Source organism: Solea senegalensis, unplaced genomic scaffold (assembly GCF_019176455.1).
Source record: "Solea senegalensis isolate Sse05_10M unplaced genomic scaffold, IFAPA_SoseM_1 scf7180000014909, whole genome shotgun sequence".
NCBI classification, from domain to species: domain Eukaryota; kingdom Metazoa; phylum Chordata; class Actinopteri; order Pleuronectiformes; family Soleidae; genus Solea; species Solea senegalensis.
In genome coordinates, this window is record NW_025321168.1 from 42304 (window position 1) to 61390 (window position 19087).

Sequence of the window (19087 nt, forward strand, 5' to 3'; positions counted from 1 at the left end):
ACCAGACTCAGACGCTTGACTTTTCAGTCATTTTCAAAATTGGACACTCTTAGTTTCAGACGAGTTTCAGGGTTTTAGTTACACACAGTGGGCACACACAGCCCCTTACCCTGGGTGACTACATGCTGTTCAACCACGTCTCACTTCACATACGAAACAATTCAGCCTTTCTAAGTTTGTCAATCGCTCATTGTTCTGCACCAAAGCCCAGACTGCTGCCTCGTTTGGTAAGTGTGTGTCACTAAGAAAAACATCTTCTGAAGCTGGAGTACAAACTCAAGGTTAGGAATCTCATAATTCAGCATAATTCAGCCTTAAAGCTAAGCAGGCTTCATTCGTTCGTTCATTCATTCATTCATTCATTCATTCATTCATTATCCACCACTTTATCTTCTGAATGATGGTCCTGAAAGCCACTGGACTCACATTCACTCTCACATGCACCTGTGGTCAGTTAACCTGAGCATGTTTTGGACTGTTGGAGAAAAGCCACACACACACGTGGCACAAGCACGCACAAGTCCCACCCCCTCCCGTCGGCCATCTTGTCAAAACTTTATCCCAAAACATGTGAAGTCATTTCCTGTCGTCAAACTGTGGATCTCACGTTAACACCTGGTGATTATGGCTCTTCCTTGTTGTAAAGACGAGTGTGTGTGTGCAGGTCGTCAAGTGGATTAGATTACAGACGCCACACAGTCAGATTAACGCTTGTCAGGGCGTGAACAGGATTTCAACGACTCTCTCAGGAAACAAATGAAAGAACTCTAAACTCCAAAGACTATCAACACATCCTGTCTTCAAAGATGGACAGATATACGTCTTTATTACCACTGTCTTATTAATAAAAACAACATTTCCACTCATAGATGATAGTGTTTGACCTTCTCCAGGATTTGAACTGGTGACCCTCCTGCTACAAGTCTAATTCTGTTCCTCTTGGCCACGGGCTGTCCGCTGAAGTTGTCGCTGTGAGCAGAGACATGTGTGTGATGGACGTCCTCGTCCTCCTGTCACAACAAATTGGAGGCTTTTCCTAGTCATAACAAGTCCACACTCGGACAACTGAGGTCCCATAGTGGACATGGTCAAAGGTCAAAGGTCAAAGCTGATACCATGTCAGTATAATTTAGTCCATCAATAACTTTGAGGAAATGTTCTCTGTCCACACCAGTGATGATGAGAACTACATTGTGTAGGTTGTTCTGTGTGATGTCACAGCGCCCTCTAGTGTTGGAAAGAGATTTCATTAAACATCATCTCCAGCTTGTCACAGGACGTCCAGCAAACTGTGATAGATTTTAAAATCCAAACTTCTCAGGTACTAAGATAACTGCAGATTCACAACTTCATCATCATCTCCTGTCACATGACAAATGCATCGAGTCAGTCGTTAACAGTAGAGTCAGGAGCAGACTCCGTAAGTCCTGAACCCTCACTGACGTCACCTGTGAGGTGTCGTTACCCACAGTTTATGTTGAAGCCGTATCACCCAGCCCACAACTGTCGCCCTGATGTCATTAGGAATCTGCATATGTATTTGGCCTCTTCTCCCTCTTCCTCCCTGCATCCTCACCCTTCTTCCACGATGCTGTGTCACAGAACTGTAGAAACGGTTCACACGATGTCGTGCTCGGTTCATACACGCTTGCCAAGTGAGGGTTGATGGGATTCATTCATTCATTCGTCATTGGTTACAACTAATACTTCACAAACCATTTCCAGGACAAAATCATAAAGAAAGGTATAAAACGTGCTTGACACAATTTGATGACTCTATAACGAATATTCGGCATCCATAAGTAGAGTTTATTTTGACTGACGTGACAGAAGCAAATGATAATGTTATAAAAGAGCAAACTGTAATAGCAGAGATTCCCAAAGTGTGGGCCGTGGCCTCCTAGTGGGCCGTGAAAGATCATTAAATGTAAATCAATAAGTGTTTTTAATTTTAAATCTTTAAGTTTCCTTATAGCAGGGTTTGTGTTTACATACTGTATATGTGTGCATAAGTCGATGGATAATTCAACTTTGTTGTGAAGTTAAATCTTTCAAATATGACAGATTCTGTCGATGTGCAAAAAGAGCACAAATAATCTGCAAGGCACTCACTCAGAAATCCTTGGAGTGGATTTAACTTTGTGACAGAGGCCGTTTCATGGTGTGTTAGCCATGTTTCAGTGAGTGTGTGTCACACACATGCACACTGCAGTATCGCAGTATCGCAGTCACACACACACACACACACACACACACACACACACACACACACACACACACACACACACACACACACACACACACACACACACACACACACACAATCAACAACGTCTTTTAAAACTATACAACTTTAATAGGACATCCTTTAACAATTCACTACAAACACTACACTTTTATGGTTTTCCTCAACAACCTAATAAACTTTGAAAAAGTGAAAAAGACAAACAGTCAAAACTGATTCACTGACTCCATAGTGACGTGGTGTCCTCCTTATTGTCCATCTGTTTTCTGTCTCTCTCTCCTCTTTTCTTCTTTTATCAAATTACCTTCCTCTCAGTCTGCATTAATGCCCCACCAATGGCCGGGCGGGGGGGGGTCGGATCAGCATCCTCATCCTCCACATCACTGTGTTTGGGATGGTTACCATGGTGGCGACATGGGCTGTGGGTTCTGGAGGTAGGACATCACAACAGCAGAGATGGACAGCCTGCAGACAGCACAGAGAAGAGGGAATGAAGGGGGGCAGCACATGGCCAAGTTACCGGAGGATCGCCGTTTGAGTCCCCACCAGGTCAAAAGGGCTGGGGTAACCCTGAGCAACACACCCAACCCCCATTGCTCCCCGGGCGCTGCTCAGTGTGGCTTTCTATTACTAGATGAAATAAATTATATTGGTTGCTGAGCAAAATGTTTTTTACTAAATATTAATATTACTTAATTATATTTTCTAATTATAAAAATCACATGATCATCTAGAATGTGAGGTTGTAATGTATTTCCACCACAAAGTTTCTTCACTTGTGTTTTTAAACCGTTGCTCATAATCATTCTTATAAATAAGAATGAAAATTATATCTCTTTGGCATTAAATATTCTTTTATTCAATATCTGTATTGTTGAGCCTCTACCTATACACCCTTGAAGTAATATAAACTTAATGTGTTTAAACTCAGGATTTAATAGGTTTTTTGGTTGTGGTCAAAGATGAATGTGAGCTCAATAAAACACGACAGTGACTGGGACAAAAAAAGATTTTATTCATACAACAGCCTCACCTAATAAACTCTAAGTAATCTCTTTACTGGCTTATTTTGCTGATGACAGGTGTGTGTGGAGAACATGCATGACATGGTTTACTCACATGAAGCTGCTCATCATCTGTTTTGTGTCCTCTGAACTTCTGGAGTTTGCAAAACTGATAAAAGAGCAGTAGACTGCGATCCAAGCACACCACTTCAGCTGCAACACAAACACAGGAGACACACAAACCGCTTTAGTTCACTGTGCAGCCCGACACATCTCACATGTCTGGTGGCCTGATCATGAAGGTGAAGGGAAGGTCACACACACGACAGTATCATTCAGTGTGTGTGTATATATTTTCATTAACAAATCAAAAAATGCACAAACTTGCTCTTAGTAAATTTGTCAAGGTTTGAAACGCTGATCGGACTGGATTCTGACACGAGAGTGGAACCGGCAACTTAAGTTGAGTTTAAGTTATTTATTTTATTATGAAAATAATAAATTAAATAATTTGGGGAAATGTACATTGTTACAGCAGCAAAGACAGTAAAGATAATAAATAATAAACAGACATTACCAAAACATGTACAATATATAAAGATATTAACACTAAGACACAAAAAAAACGAGTTAAAAAAAGAATTTGGAATGTACATTGTAGACAGTATGGCTTGATATTTACAGTATAAATAAACAAAAGTTTTTGGGTGTTGCCATTACTTTGTAAACTAAAATATGTACTTATAGTCTTTGCCAAATAAACATTTTTGTCAATAATTAAAAATGAACGTAAGCCAAGAAATAAGAGAATCAACTGAACAACATTTAATCTAAAAGTGAGTTTAACTTGAATCTTCTAAAAGGGACAATTGAGAGGAGGAGATGATGAGACTGAGGAAACAAGAACGCATATGAGGAATTAGGAAGTGTAGTTTTGTAACTCCAGAAGATGGCAGTAATGTCACGTCATGAACGATAGCTGATACTAAACCCCACTGAAGAAAAAGAAGCAGAATAGGAAAGGGCTTTAACATTCAGGGGCAACAGTTAGGACAAACAAACACAGACTTAGGGTTAAGAACAAATAAATATGGGAGTTACAGATGTTTGTGTGGGTCACCTTAAGCATCAGCCCACACATGCTAAAGATCATGCCGAGCAGGTTCATGTAGTCAGGCGTGGGGTCTTCCAGTGTGGGGTTGGTCTCGGTGCTGGGAGGTTTGTACCTGCAACACCAAAAATAATTATTGACCAAACATCAAATTTATATGTTGACAAACTGTTTGTCTATTAAAAGCGCTAATGTAAATTCCAAAAGCAGTTTTTATAGACATATGTGGCCATAACTATGCTAGTGCATCCTGGGCTTCAACCAAAACAGAGTAGATGCACACTGATGAGGGAACTAAAGCAACACTAGCATTCCCTGTGTCCATCACTTTCCTGCTTCACAAAACGAATCTGTTGGATTCAGCTCTTGGCATTTACCCTGACGCACACATGAGTGAAAATAATGTCATGCAGATGTGACTTGATACACGTCAGTCTACAGACCATTGTTAGTGGAAGGTCACATCATCCGTTCATTCAGTGGCATAAAAAACAAACAAAGCATTAATTAAATCATACTATCTATATTCTTATGTCCAGCTAATGATCTGTTATTAACTACATCACTGAGATCACAACATGGTGCATTTATCCATGCTGAAGAGGTCAGGTGACTGGTTGGGGAACACTAATCAGGAGGCATCAGTCAGCCATTTTAACACCACAGGTGAACAGAAGGTTTTTCAACGTATGAACTACAGCATTGACCTTTGCGTGGCCATTTTCATCACAGATAAATAACCTTTGATCTGGACATTGGTTTATTCACAAGATACACATCAAGAAGATCCTCCTCACCCACGCGAGAGATTAAATGAGATTTCTGAAACGTCAAAACAAAGGTGAGAACCATGTGTAGGAAAACAGCAGTGCAGGGTTCCGTGGATAAGGGTACTGGTCTCACAGGCATCGCATGGACTCAAATAAAGCTTAGAATTAAATGGAATAGCCCTCGTCCATTTAGGGTTAGGGTTACAGACATTAACTCAAAGCGGACGAAACAAGCACAAACGTACTATCACCACACCACGTGTCTTTTTGGTGGTGAATCCTGAAGTCCAATCATCTAATCATTTAACCCCTTCAGGCTTTACTCGTGAGCTGTGTCAACGATTAGCTTGTTAGCTTTAGCTACCGGCAACCCTTGCTCTGTGACAGGTTCTTTCAACAAAACAAATAAAATACTCACCGTAAAATCTTATTTTGTCTCCTGGGATCCGCCATATTGTTAGAGGACATAATAAGACACAATGTCCTCGTGTTGTAGATAATTATGAAGCTCTTTAAGTCCCAGTGACCAAGTGAAGAGCAGCTGACTGGCCTTTAGCAGGGGGAAGGAAGGGAGGGGCATGAGGAGGAGGAGGAGTCAGGGACGGATCCATATCCGGTGAAGTTCTTCTTCTGTTGTTCTGTTGTTTCCTCCATGATGTGATATGACTGCCATCCTGTGGAGTAAGACAATCCATGCTCTGTCCGTCATGTTCCTCATATCAGTCCTGTTACACTAGCTAAAATGGTTTAATATTAAGTATGTCTGCATTTTCATTTTTTTTTTATTCTTTTTATTTTAATTGTTGTTATATGTTTGTATACTATACATGTTCTACCTTTGTTGTTATATGTTTTACATGACTTTTTTCAATAAAATGAATAATATATACACATATATATTGAAACTAACAAAGTTGAACAGCTACTTTCTACCAGGGTACTTTCTTCCCATTCCCACCACACCCAAGCACAATGTCCACAACATGTCAAATAGAGTTGAAATGTTTAGGTCATCAGTAACTGATAGAGTGACTTTTAAATATCTAAATTGCCAATTGTCTGACTTTTTTTTACCCACAACTTCACACCTAATGGCCCCACCTTGTGGAGCAATAGAACCGTTACTACTAAGACTATTCAAACAAGAATGGTATGATAAAAAAAAATGTGTTGCCAATCTGATGGATGAAAATGTTCATGTAATGCAATTTAATTAGTTTGTTAAAAAAAGTATAATTTGAAACGTGCCTATAGAGATTGTAAAGGGATTCCACTTCCCTTAAGAGTACTGACAAAAACATACCCTAGAATATTCCAACATATCTGTCAAATTGCCTGCAATAAAAATCAGTCAAGTGGAAATTGGTGATAAGTAAAGCAATAACAAAATAATTGGAAATGCACATTGTGTCTTAAATGGCCAGTTTAACCCAAAATTTAAAAAATACTGTACAATACAATACAATATCTATCTATCCATCCATCTCTCTCTCTATCTATCTATCTATCTATCTATCTATCTATCTATCTATCTATCTATCTATCTATCTATCTATCTATCTATCTATCTATCTATCTATCTATCTATCTATCAGATGATGATGATGAGGAGGAGAACAGAGCAGCTGTAAATGTTTCACATACTACTGGACTGTATATGAGAACACAGGGTAATAGCCAGCCTCACCTACAGAGGGCAGCATTACGCCATACCTGCCGAAACCGTATTAGAAGAAGAACACGCCTCCCAGTGTGCACAGCGCAATTGACCAAGGAGTTGTGGTTGACAATAATGTAAGTAGACGCTAAACTGGGAACATATTTTTATTGTATTTACAGTATAAATAATGTATAGTGGTACGAGACAGTAGACACATCGGCATGACGTTAATCCGCATTTGAAATCGTTGAAAAGTAAAGTGTATTATACAAACCTGTTTAGTGAAACACGTTCATTCTCTCCGTATGATGACAAATGTACGTCACAGACACATGTAACTCACTTCTAGAGTAACTCATTTGATTTGCAGGCTGTAACTTGATTTACCCAGTTAATGCTCACATGTTCGTGTTGCATGAAGCGGCTAACCTCACAGTGTGTAGAGCTGCATCAATGCTAACACAGCTAACTAGCAGAGGTAGTTTACAGTCCCTGTAACCAGTATTAAGGTTAGTTTACAATTACATTGCTTCGAGTCCCTGTAAACTAGTAGTAAAGCTGACCTAGTTTGCAGTGTATATTGCTAGAATTACAGGTACCATAGCTTACAGCAGTATTTCTAAATCCTGCTCCTCAGCTCATCAGCAAACACTGCACTAGCTTACAGTCTGTAACTAGTGGCAAAGATAACCTAGTTAAACCATAAACGAGGTTAAGTTTACGGTCTGTGTAACTAGAATGAACAGCGACTTCATTACAGATCTGTGTACTTAGTCGTTACACTGAGGTAGCATAGCAGTAACTGAAGTTTTCTTCATTGAAGAGAATAAAAGTGCACATTCACAGTAATTATGTGTGTTGTTTTGTGTATTTTTTGTTCAGGCTGTGTCATGAGTGTGTCTGACTTGTCTGTGTTGTGTTGTTTTGTGTAGTTTTATGTATTTTTGCTCAGGCTGTGGTGTGTCTGACTGTCTGTGTTGTGTTGTTGTTTATGTGTATTTTTACTCAGGCTGTGTCATGAGTGTGTCTGACTTGTCTGTGTTGTGTTGTGTATTTTTGCTCAGGCTGTGTCATGAGTGTGTCTGTGTTGTTTGTGATTTTTTTCAGGCTGTCTTCTGTGTCATTTTTGAGTGAATTTTTGCTCAGGCTGTGTCATGAGTGTGTTGTTGTGTTGTTGTTGTGGATTTTTGTTCAGGCTGTGTCATGAGTGTGTTCAACTTGTCTGTGTTGTGTTGTTTTTGTATTTTTGCTTGTGTTGTGTCTGTGTGTGGATTTTTGTTCAGGCTGTGTCATGAGTGTGTTGTTGTTTTTGTTGTTTTGCTCAGGCTGTGTCATGAGTGTGTCTGTGTTTTTGTGTATTTTTGCTCAGGCTGTGTCATGAGTGTGTCTGACTTGTCTGTGTTGTGTTGTTTTGTGTATTTTTGCTCAGGCTGTGTAATGAGTGTGTCTGACTTGTCTGTGTCTGTGTTGTTTTGTGTATTTTTTGCTCAGGCTGTGTCATGAGTGTGTCTGACTTGTCTGTGTCTGTGTTGTTTTGTGGATTTTTTTGTTCAGGCTGTGTCATGAGTGTGTCTGACTCTGTCTGTGTTGTTTTGTGTATTTTTGCTCAGGCTGTGTCATGGTGTGTCTGTGTTGTTTTGTGTATTTTTGCTCAGGCTGTGTCATGAGTGTGTCTGACTTGTCTGTGTTTTGTGTATTTTTGCTCAGGCTGTGTCATGAGTGTGGACTTGTCTGTGTCTGTGTTGTTTTTGTATTTTTGCTCAGGCTGTGTCATGAGTGTGTCTGACTTGTCTGTGTCTGTGTTGTTTTGTGTATTTTTGCTCAGGCTGTGTCACGAGTGTGTCTGACTTGTCTGTGCTGTGTTGTTTTGTGTATTTTGTGCTTTTGTGTCATGAGTGTGTCTGACTTGTCTGTTGTGTTGTTTTGTATTTTTGCTCAGGCTGTGTCATGAGTGTGTTGACTTGTCTGTGTTGTGTTGTTTTGTGTTTTTTGCTCAGGCTGTGTCATGAGTGTGTCTGTGTCTGTGTTGTGTTGTTTGTGTTGCTCAGGCTGTGTCATTTTTGCTCAGGCTGTGTCATGAGTGTGTCTGACTTGTCTGTGTCTGTTGTTTTGTGTATTTTTTGCTCAGGCTGTGTCATGAGTGTGTCTGACTTGTCTGTGTTGTTTTGTGTATTTTTTGCTCAGGCTGTGTCATGTGTGTCTGACTTGTCTGTGTTGTTTTGTGTATTTTGCTCAGGCTGTCTGTCTGCTTGTTGTGTTGTGTTGTTTTGTGTATTTTTGCTCAGGCTGTGTCATGAGGTGTGTCTGACTTGTCTGTGTTGTTTTTGTGTGAATTTTTGCTCAGGCTGTGTCATGAGTGTGTCTGACTTGTCTGTCTGTGTTGTTTTTGTATTTTTGCAGGCTGTCAGGTGTGTCTGACTTGTCTGTGTTTGTGTTTTTTGCTCAGGCTGTGTCATGAGTGTTTTTGTTGTGTGTGTGTTTTTGTTGTTTTGCTCAGTCTGTGTCATGAGTGTGTCTGACTTGTCTGTGTTGTGTTGTTTTGTGTATTTTTTGCTCAGGCTGTGTCATGAGTGTGTCTGACTTGTCTGTGTCTGCGCGCCAGGTGTGTCAGACTTGTCCTTTTGCTCAGGCTGTGTCATGAGTGTGTGTGTCTGTGTTGTGTTGTTTTGTGTATTTTTGCTCAGGCTGTGTCATGAGTGTGTCTGACTTGTCTGTGTTGTTTTGTGTATTTTTGCTCACATGAGTGTCTGACTTGTGTTGTTTTGTGTATTTTTATCAGGCTGTGTTCATGAGGTGTGTGCAGACTTGTCTGTGTCTGTGTTTGTTTTGTGTATTTTTTTGCTCAGGCTGTATCTAGAGTGTGTCTGACTTGTCTGTGATGTTTTTGTGTATTTTTGCTCAGGCTGTGTCATGAGTGTGTGTTTCATCTGTGTTGTTTGTTTTGTGTATTTTTTTGCTCAGTCTGTGTCATGAGTGTGTCTGACTTGTCTGTGTCTGTGTTGTTTTGTGTATTTTTGCTCAGGCCATGTCATGAGTGTGTCTGACTTGTCTGTGTTGTGTTGTTTTGTGTATTTTTTGCATCAGGGCTGAGTGTGTCAGACTGTCTGTGTCTGTGTGTTGTTTAGCCATGTTGCTCCAGGCTGTGTCATGAGTGTGTCTGACTTATCTGTATTGTGTTGTTTTGTGTATTTTTTGCTCAGTGTCATGAAGTGTGTCTGACTTGTCTGTGTCTGTGTTGTTTTGTGTATTTTTACTCCAGGCTGTGTCATAGGTGTGTCCTGACTTGTCTGTGTTGTGTGTTGTTTTTGTGTATTTTTGCTCAGGCTGTGTCATGAGTGTGTCTGACTTGTCTGTGTTGTGTTGTTTTGTGTTATTTTTTTGCTCAGAGCTGTGTCTTGAGTGTGTCTGACTTGTCTGTGTTGTGTTGTTTTATTTTTGCTCAGGCTGTGTGGGATTGTGTCTGACTTGTCTGTGTTGTGTTATTTTGTGTATTTTTTGCTCAGGCTGTGTCTTGGGTATGGGCACTGTCTGTGTGTCTGTGTTATTTTTGTGTATTTTTTGCTGTTTGTCAGGAGTATGTCTGGCTTGTCTGTGTTGTGTTATTTTTGTGTATTTTTTGCTCAGGCTGTGTCATGAGTGTGTCATACTGTCTGTGTCTGTATGTTTTGTGTATTTTTACTCAGGCTGTGTCATGAGTGTGTCACTGACTTGTCTGTGTTGTGTTGTTTTGTGTATTTTTTGCTCAGGCTGTGTCATGAGTGTGTCTGACTTGTCTGTGTCATAGTGTTGTTTTATTGTGATATTTTGCTCAGGCTGTGTCATGAGGTGTGTCTGACTTGTTGTGTTGTTTTGTGTATTTTTTTGCTCAGGCTGTGTGTGAGTGTGTCCCCAACTTTTTCTGTGTTGTTTTGTGTATTTTTTGCTCAGGCTGTGTCATGAGTGTGTCTGACTTGTCTGTGTTGTGTTGTTTGTGTATTTTTGCTCCAGGCTGTGTCATAGGTGTGTCCTCAGTTTCTATCTATTATGTTTTGTGTATTTTTAGCAAGGCTATTGTCATGAGTGTGTCTGTGTCTGTGTTGTGTTGTTTGTGTATTTTTGCTCAGTCTGTGTCATGAGTGTGTCCAACTTGTCTGTGTCTGTGTTGTTTTTGTGTATTTTGCTCAGGCTGTGTCATGAGTGTGTCTGACTTGTCTGTGTTGTGTTGTTTTGTGTATTTTTGCTCAGGCTGTGTCATGAGTGTCTGGCTTGTCTGTGTTGTGTTGTTTTGTGTATTTTGCTCAGGCTGTGTCACTTGATTGTGTCGAAGCATACAGTGTTGTGTTATTTTGTATGTATTTTGCTCAGGCTGTGTCATGAGTGTGTCAGACTTGTCTGTGTCTGGCATTGTTGTGTATTTTTGCTCGGGCTGTGTCAGGATATGTCAGCTTGTCATTTGTGGTACATTTTGTGTATTTTGCTCAGGCTGTGTCATGAGTGTGTCATACTGTCTGTGTCTGTGTTGTTTTGTGTATTTTTGCATGTTTGTGTGTCATGGAGATGTATTGACTTGTCTGTGTTGTGTTGTTTGTGTATTTTTATAAGGCTGTGTCTGGAAGTGTGTCTGACTTGTCTGTGTCTGTGTTGTTTTATGTATTTTTGCTCAGGCTGTGTCATGCAAGTGTGTGTGTAAAACTTGTTGTGTTGTTTTGTGTATTTTTTGCTCAGGCTGTGTGTGTCATGAGTGTGTCTGGCTGTCTGTATGTTGTTTTGTGTATTATTTTTGCTCAGGCTGTGTCATGATGTGTCCTGACTTGTCTGTGTTGTGTTGTTTTGTGTATTTTTGCTCAGGCATGTCATGAGTGTGTGTTTGTCTGTTGTGTTGTTTTGTGTATTTTTTATCCAGGCTGTGTCATGGGTGTGACTTGTCTCTGTCTGTGTTTGTTTGTGGTATTTTTGCTCGGGCTGTGTCACGGTGTGTCTGACTTGTCTGTGTTGTTTTGTGTATTTTTTGCTCAGGCTGTGTCATGAGTGTGTCTGACTTATCTGTGTTGTGTTGTTTTGTGTATTTTTTGCTCAGTCTGTGTGTCATAGTGTCTGACTTGTCTGTGTCTGTGGTGTTTTTGTGTATTTTTTGCTCAGGCTGTGTCATGGTGTGTCTGACTATGTTTGTGTTGTTTTGTGTAATTTTTTGCTCAGGCTGTGTCATGAGTGTGTCTGACTTGTCTGTGTCTGTGTTGTTTTGTGTATTTTTGCTCAGGCTTAGTGTGTCAGACTTGTCTGTGTTGTGTTATTTTGTGTTTTTGCTCAATTTTATTGTCAGGAGTGTGTCAGACTTGTCTGTGTTGTGTGTTGTTTTGTGTATTTTTTGCTCAGGCTGTGTCATGAGTGTGTCTATTGTCTGTGTCTGTGTTGTTTGTGTGTACTGTCAGGCTTTTTGTGTCATGGGTGTGTCTGACTTGTCTGTGTCTGTGTTGTTTTGTGTATTTTTTTGCTCAGGCTGTGTCACGGGGTGGTAATCTGACTTGTATCTGTGTTGTTTTGTGTATTTTGTAGTCTGTGTCATGAGTGTGTCTGACTTACAATGTAATACTGTGTTGTTTTGTGTAGTTTTTTGCTCAGGCTGTGTCATGAGTGTGTCTGACTTGTCTGTGTTGTGTTGTTTTGTGTATTTTGCTCAGGCTGTGTCATGAGTGTGTCAGACTTGTCTGTGTCTGTGTTGTTTTGTGTGATTTTTGCTCAGTCTGTGTCATGAGTGTGTCTGGCCTTTCCATGTATGTTTGTTTTGTGTATTTTTGCTCAAGGCTGTGTCATGAGTGTGTCTGACTTGTCATGTGTTGTTTTGTGTATTTTTGCTCAGGCTGTGTCAAAGGTGTGTCTCACTTGTCTGTGCCTGTGTTGTTTGTATTTTTGCTCAGGCTTAGTCATGAGTGTGTCTGACTTGTCTGTGTCTGTGTTGTTTTTAGTATTTTTGTTCAGGCTGTGTCATGAGCGGCTCTGTGTTGTGTTTGTGTGTATTTTTGCTCAGGGCTGTGTCACTCTAGTGTGTCTGACTTGTCTGTGTTGTTTTGTGTATTTTTGCTCAGGCTGTGTCATGAGTGTGTCTGACTTGTCATGTGTTGTGTTGTTTTGTATTTTTGCTCGGAAGCCTGTGTCATGAGTGTGTCTGACTTGTCTGTGTCTGTGTTGTTTTGTGTGACTGTCTGTGTGTTGTTTTTGTATTTTTCAGGCTGTGTCATGAGTGTGTCTGACTTGTCTGTGTTGTGTGTTGTGTTGTTTTGTGTCGGAGCTTTTTTGCATACATATTCCAGGCTGTCAGGCTGTGTCATGAGTGTGTCAGACTTGTCTGTGTCTGTGTTGTTTTGTGTATTTTTTGCTCAGGCTGTGTCATGAGTGTGTCTGACTTGTCTGTGTTGTGTTGTTTTGTGTATTTTTTGCTCAGGCTGTGTCATGGCGTTTCCTCAGCCTAAACCTCAGGCTCCTCAGCTTCCTCAGCATCTCCTCAGGACCATTAACTGTCAGCAGGGAGCTGTCAGGGCTGTTCGCTTCAATGGTATTAAAACCTCAGCATCCTAACCATGACACTGTTAGTAACATGTTAGCTCATGTGCAGGACAACAAGGTGAAACCTTTACTATTTTACACTTTAATTGACTCATTTTTCCTCATCGTCCTGAGTGTAAGCCTGATTTTTTGTTGTAATTTTATGCCCTTGCTGACTCAGACTATATGTGTAGATTTCAATCCAATCACACAGGGATCAGCTAGTTTTCTGAATCATAAATTATGACATTATTAATAATAGATAATTGATTGCTAAGAAGTAAGGTTTTAAGTAAAAAAAAAAATCTAATTCTTAATGTGAGGTCTTGTCTAGGGCAAGTATACACAGACATGCACTGATAAAAAAGACAAACAACAGAAGAGTTGTGCAGTTTTACTGAGCTACAGTTTTATACTCAAAATGCTAAAAACACTGTTATTAATTAAATATGTCTTTTTTAATTGTACAGAATTGTTAAATGGTCAGTATTTATAATGTGTGTAATATGTATTTTATTTAAAGCTGCTTCACACTACACTTTTGCCATTCATTTGCATGTTAATACACCACATCTGACCCACACACCAATCAGTGTCTGTCTGTGTGTCTGTTTGTTATTCGCATCTCTCTCGAACCGATGGTCAGATTGAGTTCAAACTTGACAGGTGTCTTGTTACGGGCACGAGTAAGTGCAGTTTGATGTTGTTTGGATATCAGTTAAAGAAGCACACATTGGCTCTCGCTGCTCTACTATAGCCACTCCCCCTCTCACTCACACAGCACTGTGAGTGAGACAAGGTGCCATGAAACTGAGCCAGACAACGAACACAGTGCCCCCAAACACAGACTGTTCACCCCCTCCCCTCTGGGAGGCGCTACACATCTCTCTGCACCCAAACCAGCAGGTTCAGAGGAAGCTTCTATCCTGCTGCTGTCAATCTAGCTCTGCATCCCTGGGTTATGCAAACATGTAGTTCAGTTTTCCATATTTATTGTATGCCATTATGTCAGTGTCAGTAGTTGCTTTCTACCAAACACAAATTAAAATGTCACCGACCTTTGTTGTGTCATAGTAACAATGAGCACTGAAACACCAAGCCAACAATTACTGAAAACACAGAAAAACAGATTTTGCACAGGCACTGCACTAGTTCTTAAAATACCAGTAACGTATGACTTGTGTCCTTGTGGTCAGCTGATGGGAACTACCTGCTGTCCTGTGGCAGTGACAAGTCTCTGAAGCTGTGGGGTGTGAGCAGAGGGACCCTGTTAAAGACATACAGCGGCCATGGATATGAGGTTCTAGATGCTGATGGGTGAGTTGTCTGGCACGGCCTCCTCCTCCTCTCGCAGTCTGGGTGACAGTGTTTAGTTTTCTGATTTGTTGTTTCCACAGTTCCTATGACAACAGCCAGCTTTGCTCCTGCAGCTCAGACAAGAGTGTGATCCTGTGGGATGTTGCCTCTGGCCAGGTCATTCGCAAACTCAGAGGTCACGCTGGGGTCAGTTTTCATTTTTGTTTCATGTTAGTGACTGCATTGTGATGCAGAGTGATGTTTTTCAGGTCAAAGCCGTTTCTTCAAAGTTTTGCTTTTGACAGCTACACATCTAACCACGTAGAAAGCATGTTGTTGATGGTGTGCCAGTAAAAGCTAAGCAAGTGCACACAGCTGGAACGTTTCTTTACAAACAAATGTGGCCTTTTTGTTTGTGTCATATAAAATGTGAAAGCATTAATCACATTAAAGTTAATCACACCCTCACAACGGAGCAGGGGATACAGGAGCTTAAAAATACACACCAGCAGATAAACCATGAACCATAGACCACCCACTCAGAACAACACACCACAGTACTGCACTTTGCAACAGGGTTACCCTCATTTTTAAAGAATGATGGAAAATTCCTCGGTGTTGTTATTGAAATCCAACTGTTAAATGATGACAAATAATAACGACCTTTTTCTTTTCCAAGCACAAACTCCTCATGGCTCGATGCTGACTCCACCTGTTTTTGTTTGTCTTAATCAAGCTTCATTTGGACAGTGAGGGTCCATAGAAAGTGATTTGTAATTCTGTCCCATTTATTCTCGTCACCTCCGATCATATGTTAATTTGTCTTACTTCCTGTTTGCAGAAAGTCAACTGTGTGCAGTTCAATGAGGAGGCCACTGTTATTTTGTCTGGTGAGTCTCCACTCAAGTAAAATGTCAAAAATAATGGACGAGAAGTTGTTTTTAGCATCAACTTTTAGCACAGTTAATAAATAATTAATGATAAGTGATTGTTATTATTAAATTATTATTATTATTATTATTATTATTATTAATAATAATAATAATAATAATAAAAATAATAATAATAATAATAATAATGAAACTATTCTGCAGAGATTATAAAATGATTCTTATTGTATTCCAGTAAAAATGTCTATATATCGTGTATGTCATGGTTGTCTGTGTGTCCAGGATCCATCGACGGGACAGTGAGGTGCTGGGATACCAGGTCCAGGAGGTTTGAGCCCATTCAGGTTCTGGACGAGGCGAAGGACGGTATCAGCAGTGTGAAGGTCGTACAACATGAGCTGCTTACTGGGTGAGAGTGGATTTAAAGACCATTTCATTATAACTCATGCACAGACTTCACTTTAATATGTTATTGGTACATTACTCTGACATCGTCATACTTTGCTGGCATTTTATTTTGAAATACTCTTCTGTTCAGATCAGTGGACGGCAGAGTGAGGCGCTACGACCTCAGGATGGGACAGCTGCATGTGGACTTCATCAACAGTCAGTTTTCAAAAGTTCTTCTTACTCGTTACAGTGGTACTAGACAATGATGACATATCATCTGCTGTGTTTCAGGTCCCATCACGTGTGTGTGCTTCAGTCAGGACGGTCAGTGCACACTGAGCTCCAGTCTGGACTCCGTGGTCAGACTGCTGGATAAGAGCACAGGGGAAATGCTGGGAGAGTGAGTGGTGTATTTGTTATTTCATTGATTTTAAAATGTTAATACTTTTTCTTTGTCCCATGCTGGAACACCACAAATATCTACTCATTGTGTGTTGACTTTTTTTTTTGCAATCATTTATATATATTTCAACATTTGAGCTGTAGTTCCTTGTTTATATGTGTTTCCATATTCAGGTATACAGGACATAAGATGAAGAGCTACAAACTGGACTGCTGTCTGTCCAGTAAGGACACACATGTCCTCAGCTGCTCTGAGGACGGACATGTCTACTGCTGGGACCTGGTGGAGGTAAGAAGTCTCTTCAGTTTGTGAAAAACCCACTCCATCACTCTCCTTCTTGGTCAAATAGCCCTCACACAGCCTGGAGGTGTGTTTGGGCTCATTGTCCTGTTGAAAAATAAATGATGATGATGGGATGGCATGATGCTGCAGGATGCTGTGGTAGCCATGCTGGTTCAGTCTGATCCCCAACAGTGTGAGCAGCAAAGCTCATTCCACCATTTGGGAGCGAGGACAGTGAAAAGTCTACTGTTCTGCGAATGCCGCTGTGATCCTCTCAGTGAGGGGGGAGCAAGCCGGTTTGCTGATGCAAAGCTGAGTGGGCGGGTTGAGGTGTAGGTTTTGATCATGTCCTGGATGTAGGCTGGACCGGTTTCGTTTGTAGCATGGAACGCAAGCACTAGAGTCTTGAAGCGGATGCGAGCAGCTACAGGAAGCCAGTGAAGGGAGCGGAGGAGGGGTGTAGTGTAGGAGAATTTTGGTGAGTTGAAGACCAGTCGAGCTGCTGCATTCTGGATGAGTTGCAGAGGTCGTATGGCACACGCAGGAAGACCAGCCAGGAGGGAGGTGCAGTAATCCAAGCGTGAGATGACAAGAGCCTGGACCAGAACCTGTGCCGCCTTCTGGGTTAGAAGAGGCCATATCCTTCTGATGTTGTGCAACATGTATCTGCAAGATCTAGCTGTTGCAGCAATGTTGGCAGTGAGGGAGAGATGGTCATCAAGTGTCACACCCAGGTTCCTTCAGTATGAGAAGGAGTTACCACAGAGTTGTCGAGGGTGATGGTTAGGTCTGTGGTGGGAGAGCCCTTTCCTGGGAGAAAAAGAAATTCAGTCTTGTCGAGATTGAGTTTCAGGTGATGGTCAGACGTCCACTGAGAGATGTCGGTCAGACAAGCGGAGATCCGTTCTGCTACATGTGTGTCGGAGCTGGGAAAAGAGAGAATGAGTTGGGTGTCATCGGCGTAGCTGTGATGGGACAAACCATGCTCTCTGGGGGTTTGCTCTCTCTGGACAACCCCCAGCTCCTCCTTGTTTGCAGACCTAAAGATGCTCTTTTTCTCCTTCAGGAGCGCCTTTAGGTCGACCAGGCCTGAGCCCGACAAGTCCATTTTGATTGACAGCTTTTCAAAAGCCTGACATTATTCAAATGTGTCCACGCACACAGCTCTTCTGACTTTTGTCAAGAATGAGTCATTTATACATTTACAGCTGGAACAAAGAAAAAAAAGAAGTCCTCAACACCTGAACAGTATTCATCTTTCTCGTGCTAATCGAAATGCATCACCTGATCACTCATGTACCGCCCAAGCCCGAGACTGAACCTGAGCCCGAGCCCGAGCCCGAGCCTGAGCCTGAGCCCGAACCTTGTCCATGTAAAATGATAGAAAGAAGATCTTCAGCTGTAGCCTTGACTCCCCACTGCAGATCCCTTCTGTGTTCTGCTCTGCAGCAGTAGGTCACCATTGTAGCTCTGTGAATGTTAATTAGCAGCTGTTGCTGTTGTTCATACAAAGTTAAAGTGGCTCCATGTAAAATATAGAAAACTGCTGCAATCAAAACACTAAACACTAGAGAGCAGAAGATGATGTGACATGACGACAGGAGCATGTTTCCAGCTGCTTCTCCACTGCAGCCCCTTGTTTTTCTTCTTTAACGTCTCATCATAATATGATGGAGGGAGACACTGATTAGCCATTTTTACTCCACAGCTGCAGCTCACTGTAGAAACGATAGCAGTTGCTTGTGACACTGACGTCTTTGAACTCTCTCACCTGCAGGGGTCTTTGTCCTTGAAGCTGCCCGTGGGTAAAGCCGTGGTTCAGTCACTGTCCTTCCACCCCACAGAGACCTGCCTCCTCACGTCCATGGAAGGCTGTGTCCAGGTGTGGGCAGCGGAGCCAGAGGAGACGCAGGATGAGGTCACCATGGCAACATAATAAGCCCTGTTCAACGTACACTGTGAGTGATCCATTCACAGGCTGATCACTCACACCACATTCAAGGACCACATGGACACACTTCTTCATCTAGACACAAATAGATTTTTAATGTGTTAACAGCTAAGTTAAAAGAGGTAAGATTGTATCAGAACTGTCCCTGGGGAAAAAAGTGCCATGAAGAAATCTCACAAACATTGTCTTTTTTCTTTTTCAATGTGTGTGAAACAATCCTTTAAATACTGTATATTTTCTTGAATGAAAATAAGCATCATTAAACCTTTCCATGTTGTATAATGACTCACATGAAGATCACACACTTTTTTATCACTTTATTAAACATAGTGACGAGCACATGACAAAATAAATAAATCCGCATGAGAGGATGATGTCAAATAAATAAATAACTTATCTTACATAAATACACGGCTTGTTCTACATGTGCAGCTTTGTATATGTGATGCCCTCTGTTATTTCCAACATTGCACTGAATATTATAAATAAATACAGGTCAGCTTATTTCAAAAAAGTCAAGTAGCTTGTCGAGAAATCATGTTACGGTCTCTTCTGGCTCCGTTCAC

The 19087-nt window shown here is 41.1% G+C and overlaps 2 protein-coding genes across 2 annotated transcripts; one reads left to right on the top strand and one right to left on the bottom strand.

Annotated features, from left to right (window-relative positions):
- Positions 1-2333: 2333 nt before the first annotated feature.
- On the bottom strand, positions 2334-5717 carry wdr83os (WD repeat domain 83 opposite strand). The gene is made up of 4 exons (XM_044016954.1): positions 5549-5717; positions 4370-4475; positions 3365-3462; positions 2334-2710 (listed from the first exon to the last, which is right to left on the bottom strand). The coding sequence occupies exons 1-4, from the start codon at positions 5596-5598 to the stop codon at positions 2644-2646; spliced, it is 321 nt and encodes a 106-aa protein (XP_043872889.1). The 5' UTR covers positions 5599-5717; the 3' UTR covers positions 2334-2643.
- Positions 5718-6858: 1141 nt separating this feature from the next.
- Positions 6859-18806, top strand: wdr83 (WD repeat domain containing 83). Its single transcript, XM_044016957.1, has 10 exons — positions 6859-6924; positions 13209-13319; positions 14506-14626; positions 14707-14812; positions 15447-15495; positions 15778-15904; positions 16034-16101; positions 16177-16285; positions 16462-16576; positions 18348-18806. The coding sequence occupies exons 2-10, from the start codon at positions 13217-13219 to the stop codon at positions 18504-18506; spliced, it is 957 nt and encodes a 318-aa protein (XP_043872892.1). The 5' UTR covers positions 6859-6924; positions 13209-13216; the 3' UTR covers positions 18507-18806.
- The last annotated feature ends 281 nt before the right edge of the window (positions 18807-19087 follow it).

What these genes read in the sequence shown, in the direction of transcription:
- wdr83 (XM_044016957.1), top strand. Translation starts at nt 13,217, where the DNA reads ATGGCGTTTCCTCAGCCTAAACCTCAGGCTCCTCAGCTTCCTCAGCAT. An exon ending in CAGGGCTGTTCGCTTCAATG is followed by an intron (nt 13,320 to 14,505) that starts GTATTAAAACCT and finishes CCTTGTGGTCAG; the next exon opens with CTGATGGGAACTACCTGCTG. An exon ending in GGCCACTGTTATTTTGTCTG is followed by an intron (nt 15,496 to 15,777) that starts GTGAGTCTCCAC and finishes CTGTGTGTCCAG; the next exon opens with GATCCATCGACGGGACAGTG.
- wdr83os (XM_044016954.1), bottom strand. Translation starts at nt 5,598, where the DNA reads ATGTCCTCTAACAATATGGCGGATCCCAGGAGACAAAATAAGATTTTA. An exon ending in TGTGTGGGCTGATGCTTAAG is followed by an intron (nt 3,463 to 4,369) that starts GTGACCCACACA and finishes TTTGTGTTGCAG; the next exon opens with CTGAAGTGGTGTGCTTGGAT. An exon ending in CAGATGATGAGCAGCTTCAT is followed by an intron (nt 2,711 to 3,364) that starts GTGAGTAAACCA and finishes TGCTGTCTGCAG; the next exon opens with GCTGTCCATCTCTGCTGTTG.